Source organism: Nerophis ophidion, linkage group LG10 (assembly GCF_033978795.1).
Source record: "Nerophis ophidion isolate RoL-2023_Sa linkage group LG10, RoL_Noph_v1.0, whole genome shotgun sequence".
Taxonomy (NCBI): domain Eukaryota; kingdom Metazoa; phylum Chordata; class Actinopteri; order Syngnathiformes; family Syngnathidae; genus Nerophis; species Nerophis ophidion.
The window spans coordinates 28,166,946-28,179,001 of NC_084620.1; the positions used below are offsets into that span (position 1 = coordinate 28,166,946).

The window sequence follows — 12,056 nt, forward strand, 5'->3', positions numbered from 1 at the left end:
GGGAGTACTGGAAAGTGCTCCTCCGGGTGATTCCCATGTCCTACTGGGAGACTTCAACGCTCATGTTGGCAACGACAGTGAAACCTGGAGAGGCGTGATTGGGAAGAATGGTCGCCCAGATCTAAACCCGAGTGGTGTTTTGTTATTGGACTTTCGTGCTCGTCACAGTTTGTCGATAACAAACACCATGTTCAAACATAAGGGTGTCCATATGTGCACTTGGCACCAGGACACCCTAGGCCGCAGTTCCATGATCGACTTTGTAGTTGTGTCATCGGATTTGCGGCCTTATGTTTTGGACACTCGGGTGAAGAGAGGGGCGGAGCTTTCTACCGATCACCACCTGGTGGTCAGTTGGCTGCGATGGTGGGGGAGGATGCCGGACAGACCTGGCAGGCCCAAACGCATTGTGAGGGTCTGCTGGGAACGTCTGGCAGAGTCTCCTGTCAGAGAGAGTTTCAATTCACACCTCCGGGAGAACTTTGAACATGTCACGAGGGAGGTGCGGGACATTGAGTCCGAGTGGACCATGTTCCGAACCTCTATTGTCGAGGCGGCTGATTGGAGCTGTGGCCGCAAGGTTGTTGGTGCCTGTCGTGGCGGTAATCCCAGAACCCGTTGGTGGACACCAGCAGTGAGGGATGCCGTCAAGCTGAAGAAGGAGTCCTATCGGGTTCTTTTGGCTCATAGGACTCCGGAGGCAGTGGACGGGTACCGACGGGCCAAGCGGTGTGCAGCTTTAGCGGTCGCGGAGGCAAAAACTCGGACATGGGAAGAGTTCGGGGAAGCCATGGAAAACGACTTCCGGACGGCTTCGAAGCGATTCTGGACCACCATACGGCGCCTCAGGAAGGGGAAGCAGTGCACTATCAGCACCGTGTATGGTGCGGATGGTGTTCTGCTGACTTCGACTGCGGATGTTGTGGATCGGTGGAGGGAATACTTCGAAGACCTCCTCAATCCCACCAACACGTCTTTCTTTGAGGAAGCGGTGCCTGGGGAATCTGTAGTGGACTCTCCTATTTCTGGGGCTGAGGTCGCTGAGGTAGTTAAAAAGCTCCTCGGCGGCAAGGCCCCGGGGGTGGATGAGATCCGCCCGGAGTTCCTTAAGGCTCTGGATGCTGTGGGGCTGTCTTGGTTGACAAGACTCTGCAGCATCGCGTGGACATCGGGGGCGGTACCTCTGGATTGGCAGACCGGGGTGGTGGTCCCTCTCTTTAAGAAGGGGGACCGGAGGGTGTGTTCCAACTATCGTGGGATCACACTCCTCAGCCTTCCCGGTAAGGTTTATTCAGGTGTACTGGAGAGGAGGCTTCGCCGGATAGTCGAACCTCGGATTCAGGAGGAACAGTGTGGTTTTCGTCCTGGTCGTGGAACTGTGGACCAGCTCTATACTCTCGGCAGGGTTCTTGAGGGTGCATGGGAGTTTGCCCAACCAGTCTACATGTGCTTTGTGGACTTGGAGAAGGCATTCGACCGTGTCCCTCGGGAAGTCCTGTGGGGAGTGCTCAGAGAGTATGGGGTATCGGACTGTCTTATTGTGGCAGTCCGCTCCCTGTATGATCAGTGTCAGAGCTTGGTCCGCATTGCTGGCAGTAAGTCGGACACGTTTCCAGTGAAGGTTGGACTCCGCCAAGGCTGTCCTTTGTCACCGATTCTGTTCATAACTTTTATGGACAGAATTTCTAGGCGCAGCCAAGGCGTTGAGGGGTTCCGGTTTGGTGGCCACGGGATTAGGTCTCTGCTTTTTGCAGATGATGTAGTCCTGATGGCTTCATCTGGCCGGGATCTTCAGCTCTCACTGGATCGGTTCACAGCCGAGTGTGAAGCGACCGGAATGAGAATCAGCACCTCCAAGTCCGAGTCCATGGTTCTCGCCCGGAAAAGGGTGGAGTGCCATCTCCGGGTTGGGGAGGAGACCCTGCCCCAAGTGGAGGAGTTCAAGTACCTAGGGGTCTTGTTCACGAGTGGGGGAAGAGTGGATCGTGAGATCGACAGGCGGATCGGTGCGGCGTCTTCAGTAATGCGGACGTTGTATCGATCCGTTGTGGTGAAGAAGGAGCTGAGCCGGAAGGCAAAGCTCTCAATTTACCGGTCGATCTACGTTCCCATCCTCACCTATGGTCATGAGCTTTGGGTCATGACCGAAAGGATAAGATCACGGGTACAAGCGGCCGAAATGAGTTTCCTCCGCCGGGTGGCGGGGCTCTCCCTTAGAGATAGGGTGAGAAGCTCTGCCATCCGGGAGGAGCTCAACGTAAAGCCGCTGCTCCTCCACATCGAGAGGAGCCAGATGAGGTGGTTCGGGCATCTGGTCAGGATGCCACCCGAACGCCTCCCTAGGGATGTGTTTAGGGCACGTCCAGCTGGTAGGAGGCCACGGGGAAGACCCAGGACACGTTGGGAAGACTATGTCTCCCGGCTGGCCTGGGAACGCCTCGGGATCCCCCGGGAAGAGCTAGACGAAGTGGCTGGAGATAGGAAAGTCTGGGCTTCCCTGCTTAGGCTGCTGCCCCCGCGACCCGACCTCGGATAAGCGGAAGATGATGGATGGATGGATGGATGGATGTTTATATGTTTGCATTTAGCAGACGGTACTTAAGCATTGCGCTATCAATACAAGTATTTGTTTAGTGCAGCAAAGGTTCAGCTTTTGCTCATAGTTATATTGTCTTCTCCAATTTTTTCCTGTAGAAAATATGTTAAATATGAAAATATGATTAAACTATGATAGATTTTAGTGCTCCTGTGCAAAAGCCTGGCAGGAACACACTCCAAATAATTTGGACTCTTGCCACAACACATTCAATAAAATCTGCACTGGTTTTCACAATTACAAGGTTAGATGTTTTTTTCATGAATTTCATTACATTAATCAAACAGCTAACCATAGTTGGTATACAGCAAGGTGTCCAAACCTTTTTTCAGCAAGGTTGCATACAGAAGTAGAAAAGCACTCAGAGTAGAGACTTCTGCTAGGCTCTCTCTCCCAATAGTAAAAATGTTGTGATTCCAAACAGTGATGTGTATCAGCTCCACAATGTTCTTTGTTCTTTTTTCCATTTCTGACATATCCTGAAAGTTCAATCAAAATGTGCCCGCAACCTTTTCAGCTATACATAGGTGAATGAAATAACCGGTGTGAAGCCTCTTGTCTCTGTTTTTGTCTCTGTGGGTGGAGGCAAGGCCACGCACAGAGGTGGAAACATTTATTTTAGTAGAAATGTTCTGGCTCAGCCCCAAAATGTAATGACATGTTCCTTATCATATTTTGGACATTTCCTGAAAGTTAAAAGGAATTCCACCCATAAGTGTTTCAGTTTAATTGCTAACCGACAAACAAAAAATATCCAAGTAATTCACACTCTAAATACAGACATAGCGGATAACTGTGCCGATTTTTATTTTATTTTTCCAAAGATATCTTTGCTTTAAGCGAGTCTCAATGACTGAATAATATTTCTGTAAACTTAAATAACTTTTTTGCAACTGCCTTAACTTGTTAAATGCTCTACTGCTCCGACAGTTTAGTTATACGTTATGGGAAATGGACACAAAGACCCCAGTCCAGATGTGGTTGGTGGGCATTGTGTCCCTGCGGCCTTAGCAACAGATGGAGCACAGCAGGACGGTTAAGGATAGTTGGTTGCTCCGGTTTTCAAAATTAATTCACCACATCTTTTGTTTTTCCTAGCACTGAACATTGACTGCCTAATTTTATTTGTAGGTGTCAGGAAGATTTATTTTATTAGCAAGGCAACTGAGGAGAAGTAGTTTCCCCCAAGAGTTCCTTCTTTTTTTGTTTTGTTATAGAACAAAGTTTCTCAGAATAATATATATTTCCACAGCAGGACTTAACATATTTTCTACATCTGTCATAATGCCAGTCTGTTTTCAGGCTTATAGTCTACAGCTTTTTCTCAGTAAACATAAAAGCGTTGACTCAGAGCCTCATGAAGGAGACTTTCATCACTAGAACCAGGGTGGAACGATATGGATCTCTCTGTTTCTTAATACAATTGAGCGCGTTTAAGACGACGCCCCGCAGGCTGAGAGACTGTTGTCAAAATAAGCGGTTCTGGACATAACCGAAAACCAAACTAACCGTTGGGTTAGGCTCATTTATTTGTAAGCGAGCAAACATTTTTATAAAACATCCCTCCGTTTTCTTCTGCTTGTTCCTTTTAGGGTTGCGGGGGGACTGAAGCCTATCCCGATGCACTCGTGCGGAAGGCAGAGTACACATATGCTACGTAATACATGAGTGGGGGGAGAAAGCCAGAATTGGCCAAGAGGCTTTTTTTTGTGTGTATGTTCTTGGCCATGATGTTAAGAAAATACATAAATACAACATCAGAGTATTGAACACGTGTCAAACTCAAGACACGAGGGCCAGATCTGGCCCACTGCATCATTTAAAATGCCCCACAGCACCATTTAAGTGGCACACTGCAAGATTTAATACGGCCTGTTGGTAAATTTAATGTGGATTTCCTCATCATTAAAAGTGGCTCACTCCATCATTTAATTTGGCTGGCCACATATTTTAATGAGGCCCGTAGCATCAGTTATGGTCCCTCACAGCATCATCGAAGTGGCTCTCTGCATAATTAAGGTGGCCTGTCGGATAACTTAATCTGATTTGCTGCATCATTTAAAATGTCTCGTCGCATCATTTAAAGGCCCACTGAAACCTAATAATAATAATAATAATAATGGATTAGATTTATATCACACTTTTCTATTATGAGATACTCAAAGCGCTCACATGGAAGTTGGAACCCATCATTTATTCATATCTGGTGGTGGTAAGCTACATGAGTAGCCACAGTTGCCCTGGGGTAGACTGACGGAAGCGTGGCTGCCAGTTTGTGCCTACGGCCCCTCCGACCACCACCTATCATTCATTCATCATTCATTCACCAGTGTGAGCGGCACCGGAGGCAAGGGTGAAGTGTCCTGCCTAAGGACACAACGGCAGCGACTTGGATGTCAATAGGCGCGGCGCGAACCTGCAACCCTCAGGTTTCTGGCACGGCCGCGCTAATATTTCATCAACGATGAAATATTGACATTGCAACACATGCCAATACGGCCTTTTTAGTTTACGAAATTGCAATTTTAAATTTCCCGGGAGTTTTGTCTTGAAAACGTCGTGTAATGATGACGTGTACACAAGACGTCACAGGCTTTTAGGAAGTATGAGTGCTGCGCACACACACAGCTAAAAGTCGTCTGCTTTAACGGCATAATTACACAGTATTTTGGAGATCTGTGTTGCTGAATCCTTTGCAATTTGTTCAATTAATATTGGAGAAGTCATAGTAGAAAGGTGGAGATGTGAAGCTTTAGCCTTTAGCCACACAAACACACGGTGATTCCTTGTTTAAAATTCCTGGAGGTGAAACTTTACTATGATCAGAGCGCGGTCAAGCGAACATGGTTCCCTACCTCATGTCAACCAGCAGGTTTCGGTGAGAAAATTGTGGTAAAAAGTCGCTTCTTACCGGAGAAAAGCTGAGCTTGTGCCGTCCATAAAGCTGCCGTCGACTTCCCTGAAACATTGGCGTCAACACTTGTGGAGACACACCTCCAACTATCAGGTAACATTAAACTCACTAAAACACTAGCAACACAATAGAAAGATAAGGGATTTCCCAGAATTATCCTAGTAAATGTGTCTAAAAACATTGGAATCCGTCCCAAATGCAATCGGGTTTTTTTGTTTTTTTTGCCTTTTTTTTTTTTTTTCTAGTCCGTCGCTATCAATATCCTCAAACACGAATCTTTCATCCTCGCTCAAATTAATGGGGAAATTGTCGTTTTCTTGGTCCGAATAGCACTTTTTGTTGGAGGCTCCCATTATAAACAATGTGAATATGTGAGGAGCCATCAAACATGTGACGTCATCGTCTGTGACTTCTGGTAGAGGCAGGGCTTTTCTCTTAGCACCGAAAGTTGCGAACTTTATCGTGGATGTTCTCTACTAAATCCTTTCAGCAAAAATATGGCAATATCGCGAAATGATCAAGTATGACACATAGAATGGACCTGCTATCCCTGTTTAAATAAGAAAATCTAATTTCAGTAGGCCTTTAAGGTGGCTCATCGCATCATTTCATTTGGCTTGCCGCGTCATTAATGGTGGCCAGCCTCATCATTTTATGTGACCAGCCACATCATTTTATGTGACCTGCCACGTCATTTTATGTGACCTGCCACATCATTTTATGTGACCTGCCACGTCATTTTATGTGACCTGCCACATCATTTTATGTGACCTGCCACGTCATTTTATGTGACCTGCCACGTCATTTTATGTGACCTGCCACGTCATTTTATGTGACCTGCCACATCATTTTATGTGACCTGCCACGTCATTTTATGTGACCTGCCACGTCATTTTATGTGACCTGCCACATCATTTTATGTGACCTGCCACTTCATTTTATGTGACCTGCCACTTCATTTTATGTGACCTGCCCCATCATTTTATGTGACCTGCCCCGTCATTTTATGTGACCTGCCCCGTCATTTTATGTGACCTGCCCCGTCATTTTATGTGACCTGCCACATCATTTTAAGTGACCTGCCACGTCATTTTAAGTGACCTGCCACGTCATTTTATGTGACCTGCCACGTCATTTTATGTGACCTCCCACATCATTTTATGTGACCTGCCACTTCATTTTATGTGACCTGCCACATCATTTTATGTGACCTGCCACATCATTTGTGTTTTGTTGTTTTTGTTAGTTTTTTTGTAATAAAAAAGAAACACTAAATATCAGCTTTTCACCCTGACTTACCATGGCATAGCAAGGAATCTACCAATCTGTTAGTAGAAAATGTAATAATCAAAAACAGTTGCCTATGCAGATTTTGTAGCGAGGCCATTATATGTTTATAGTTCACCGTTAAATGCGCCCCTCTGAGGGCAGCCATAATTGCGATGTGGCCCTCGATAAAAAAGAGTTTGACACCCCTGGTATAGAACATAAGACTTATAATTATGCCGTTTGGGTTAGAATAGAAACAGCAAAAATAAATTTCAAAATTCATATAAAAAATATATACATCACAACAGGCACAGCTCTTTAGTGCTGATAAGTGTTTGCACATTTCCTTGTGAGACAGAGACATAAGGATAATAAAGGAGTTTTGAGATGGATTTTCACTATTTTTGCATATTTTTATTTGGATTATTCTGTTTCATACGATATTTCAGTGTATCCTCTTATTTAACAGCTGCTGCAACAATGCCCATGTATGTCTGTACTACAATGACAATAAAGCCTTCGAAAAATCGCGAATCTTTCTTTTGGGGACTAACGATTTAAATTACATGAATTATTTGCTGTTGTAAAAGTGATCTAATTACTGTCAGGCTTTTACTTTGAACATTACTTTGCACTGAACAGGAGTTGGCCCTGCGATGAGGTGGCGACTTGTCCAGGGTGTAGCCCGCCTTCCGCCCAATTGTAGCTGAGATAGGCGCCAGCGCCCCCCGCGACCCCAAAAGGGAATAAGCGGTAGTAAATGGATGGATGGATGGAAGTAACCATGTGCACATTGTATTGCTGTTAACCAGATAGATGTTATGTTGCTATTGTTGTTTTACACTGCCTGGTAACAATACTCCAACACGTGTCGACAAACAGGCAGAATATTTTTTTTAAATGACTCCCTTGGGTCTTTTTTATTTATGTGGACATCAACTTAAGCGTACAACTTGTGGTAGGGATGTTATGATCTGGGTTTTATGCTTCCATACCAATCAGCCATAATGCGGATATCGATATTTTTCACATATATCAATCGTATATTTTTCAACTTACTTATGGTGAATGGCATTGACTGTTTAACAATATCGACACAATATTTACACTAGTTCCGCATTATTTTTTATTACATACAATTTTTGAGTAAAACGAAGTCAGTGGTAAACAATAACTATACACGAGCAAAAACTACTATGTACTACTCTTTTAAATCCTTGGATTTTTGACCTTAACTTACCGTATTTCCTTGAATTGCCGCCGGGGTGCTAATTAATTTAAAACCTCTTCTCACTCCTGCGCTTACCAAAGGCATGCGGTAAAAGTAAGCATGCGCTAATTATTTTAAAACCTCTTCTCACTCCGGCACTTGCCAAAGGCATGTAGTAAAAATGTTTGTGTAATGTAAGCTTGGACCTTAAATCCTACTGAATAGCTCTTAATCTTCTTCCCTTTATGCGATTTTGAATTACCGGTATTGAAATCAGCCTCTTCCATTTTGAAAATGATGACAGGGGAAGTGTCACTCGTGATGTCACGAGTTTGACCAGGCGGTAATACTAAGCATGCGCTAATTATTTTGCGAAGCGAGTTTGACCCGGCAGTAATTCAAGGCAGGTTCATACTATATGCCCTGCGGCAATTCAAGGAAATACGGTACTCCTGTGTCCAGGAAATTATTCTCTGAGTTTTATTGACAAAAGAAAAAAAAAATAATTTTGAAAAAATAAAGTTTGTTAATTTAATTGTTTATTTCCCTACATCTACACTTCTCTACGTTTACTAAGAACTTGTTTCTTGGTGTTGTTTAATGTTAACTTAGCAGTTAGTGTGGTAGTGGGTTTAGCTTTTAGCATGCATGGCTTGCTCTCCGTGTGTTACGTGTAGCTTTGTCCTCCACTGATAGTGACACTAAAGATTCCGTATTTTTCGGACCATATGGTGCAGTGGATTATAAGGTACACTGTCGATGAACAGGTTTATTCAGGTCTATTTTCATACAAAAGGCGCACCGGACTATAAGGTGCATTAAAGGCCGACTGAAATTAGATTTTCTTATTTAAACGGGGATAGCAGGTCCATTCTATGTGTCATACTTGATCATTTCGCGATATTGCCATATTTTTTCTGAAAGGATTTAATAGAGAACATCCACGATAAAGTTCGCAACTTTCGGTGTGAAGAGAAAAGCCGTGCCTCTACCGGAAGTCGCAGACGATGATGTCACAAGTGTGGGGGCTCCTCACATATTCACATTATTTTTAATGGGAGCCTCCAACAAAAAGTGCTATTCGGACCAAGAAAACGACAATTTCCCCATTAATTTGAGCGAGGATGAAAGATTCGTGTTTGAGGATATTGACAGCGACGGACTAAAAAAAAAAAAACGCAATTGCATTTGGACGGATTCTGATGTTTTTAAACACATTTACTTGGATAATTCTGAGAAATCCCTTATCTTTCTATTGTGTTGCTAGTGTTTTAGTGAGTTTAATATTACCTGATAGTCAGAAGGGTGTCTCCACGGGTGTCTTGACGCCAATGTCTCAGGGGAGTCGACGGCAGCTATGGACGGCACAAGCTCAGCTTTTCTCCGGTAAGAAGCAACTTTTTAACCACAAATTTCTCACCGAAACCTGCTGGTTGACATTCGGTCGGGATTCATGTTCACTTGACCGCGCTCTGATCCATAGTAAAGTTTCACCTCCAGGAATTTTAAACAAAGAATCACCGTGTGTTTGTGTGGCTAAAGACTAAAGCTTCCCAACTGCATCTTTCTACTTTGACTTCTCCAATATAAATTGAACAAATTGCAGAAGATTCAGCAACACAGATCTCCAAAATACTGTATAATTATGCCGTTAAAGCAGATGACTTTTAGCTGTGTGTGTGCACAGCGCTCATACTTCCTAAAAACCTGTGACGTCTTGCGTACACGTCATCATTACACAAAGTTTTCCAGACAAAACTCCCGGGAAATTTAAAATTTTAATTTAGTAAACTAAAAAGGCCGTATTGGCATGTGTTGCAATGTTAATATTTCATTATTGATATATAAACTATCAGACTGCGTGGTGGGTAGAGCGGCCGTGCCAGAAACCTGAGGGTTGCAGGTTCGCTCCCCGCCTATTGACATCCAAGTCGCTGCCGTTGTGTCCTTGGGCAGGACACTTCACCCTTGCCCCCGGTGCCGCTCACCCTGGTGAATGAATGATAGGTGGTGGTCGGTTGGGCCGTAGGCGCAAACTGACAGCCACGCTTCCGTCAGTCTACCCCAAGGCAGCTGTGGCTGGTGGGAAGTAGTGGGTTTCAGTAAGCCTTCAAAGAGGTTATATTGTGATTTTTTTTTTTCCTACATTTAAAGCACTTCCTTGTGATCTGTAACATGTAATAGTGGTTCTTTGGTCAAAATTGTGCATAGATTATGTTTTATAGACCATATTCAAGTACCTTTCTAACTGTCTCTCCAGGATTATTTGTTTTACCTACATGGCTCACCTTCGACAGCATTTTCCGTGTGGTATAAAAGATCAAACTTCACGCTTCAGCACAGGCTGAATTCCCCACAACAAGAGAACAGAGGAAAAAGGAGCTTATTCACGATGACTTCAATGGCGGACGCGCGCACATTTTTGAAATTTTTGCAGATCTCAATTACGCTCCGGCAGGGACCAAAAGGCAAACAAAAAAAGGTTGGTTTTGCATTATATTGCAAAACAAAATGCCAGATAACGTATTCTAATAGGTGCCATTTTGGGGTCCCCATACAAAGACTATAATAATACCCACATGTTAGCACGACTGAGTACGGTAACCGTAATGTGCCAACAATTCTTCAAGCGGTGCGACTTTGTAGCTTACCAATGTTGTACTATAACATTTTAACAGATTTTTTAGTGTAGCATGTTCCTCTTTCTCAATCAAACATGAAAGTTTTGGCCTTGCTTTGCTAGAGTCATTTATTGAACAGGCGTCAACTTGCAGTACACATGTATCACTTATGTGTGATCGTCATCTACTGGTCACACTTTACACCATTACACCATGTACCAAATAAAATTGTTTCAATGTCGGTAAGCACAACCAGAATTAATCCATGTATCAGGCACAGGGCGCACTGTTGATTTTTAAGAAAATAAAAAGATTTTTAGTGCACCTTATAATCCAAAATATTATGGTAAAAAGAAATGCAGTTTATATTCTGTAATGGAGGTAATTATTAGTAGCTTAGGGGAGCGGTTCCACACTGTATGAAAACAACTAATTAGGTGCTAGCCACTTGTTTGTGATTGGTGTTAAAATGCATTATTCGGCATTGGCGATCACGTACTGATACTGATTGGGAGCGGTTTGATCTGCTCATCCCTGCTTTTTGATAAGAAGAACACCGTCGACCAGTACTGGGTTTGCTGATACGGATGTCGACATGAACGGGTTCTACTGTAGGTCACATGAAGTGTTTTGTGTTCTTTTCAGGGGTGATTTTGCTTCTCCTCGATCGACTACGAAAGCTGAGATGGGAGCAGATGTGGAGGTTGACTGCAGAGCGGGAATTGATGAGCATGTTGTCCACTTCATTGGCAGATCAGGTGAAATGCAAACATTCCCACGTAAAATATATTTCTCTCATGCTGCAAAAAAAAAAGTATGTTTAGGAAGTAATGTTCAACATTTCTTCAACCTAACGTGATTTGCGTTTGGAGACCTCAACGAAGGTTATTAACCTGACTGCTCCTTTGCCAATATGCCACTTCATGCACTCTATGTTCAATTTTTAATTTGTCCAACTAAAATAGGTTTGAACTTTTCACAAAGGTCCAAGTAATATTTCCTGCTGCTCATCTGCTGCATTTTCATGTACCTCACATGAAGCCTTGATGCTTTTCTTGCAGTGCGTGTAAATGCACACTGATGTTGTTGTTTTTTATGTGACATTTGGCTGAAAAAAAGCTTTTGTCTGCCAGATGGATTTAAAATTAAACTGCAGACAAACAGTTGGAGACGCAGCCAGTATGGACATTCTCTGGAGTCAGGCCAGAAAGTGCATGACTTCAGAGGACTGGAGTGACATGTGGCCACTAGTAGCCCAACTGTGACACACACACATCCAACACGCAAGCAATCATGTCAGAGATTTTGCGGTTTGGTTGAGCCTGCCATGGTACACGCTATACCCTCATTTGAACTGAAGCAGCAAAAATACCAATACATGAAAATCAATGTTTCTGGCAATCATTGTACCATGTCAGTGCCTAATAGAAATAATAATAAGCTAAT

At 43.7% G+C, this 12,056-nt stretch overlaps 1 protein-coding gene across 2 annotated transcripts in view; it reads left to right on the forward strand.

Annotated features, from left to right (window-relative positions):
- large1 (LARGE xylosyl- and glucuronyltransferase 1) overlaps nt 1-12,056 on the forward strand; it is a 253,865-nt gene that overhangs the window by 202,439 nt on the left and 39,370 nt on the right. For both annotated transcript variants that reach the window (XM_061913252.1, XM_061913251.1), the window contains exon 8: nt 11,256-11,368. In XM_061913252.1, the coding sequence (XP_061769236.1) occupies nt 11,256-11,368 (113 nt within the window). The remainder of the gene's footprint in view (nt 1-11,255; nt 11,369-12,056) is intronic.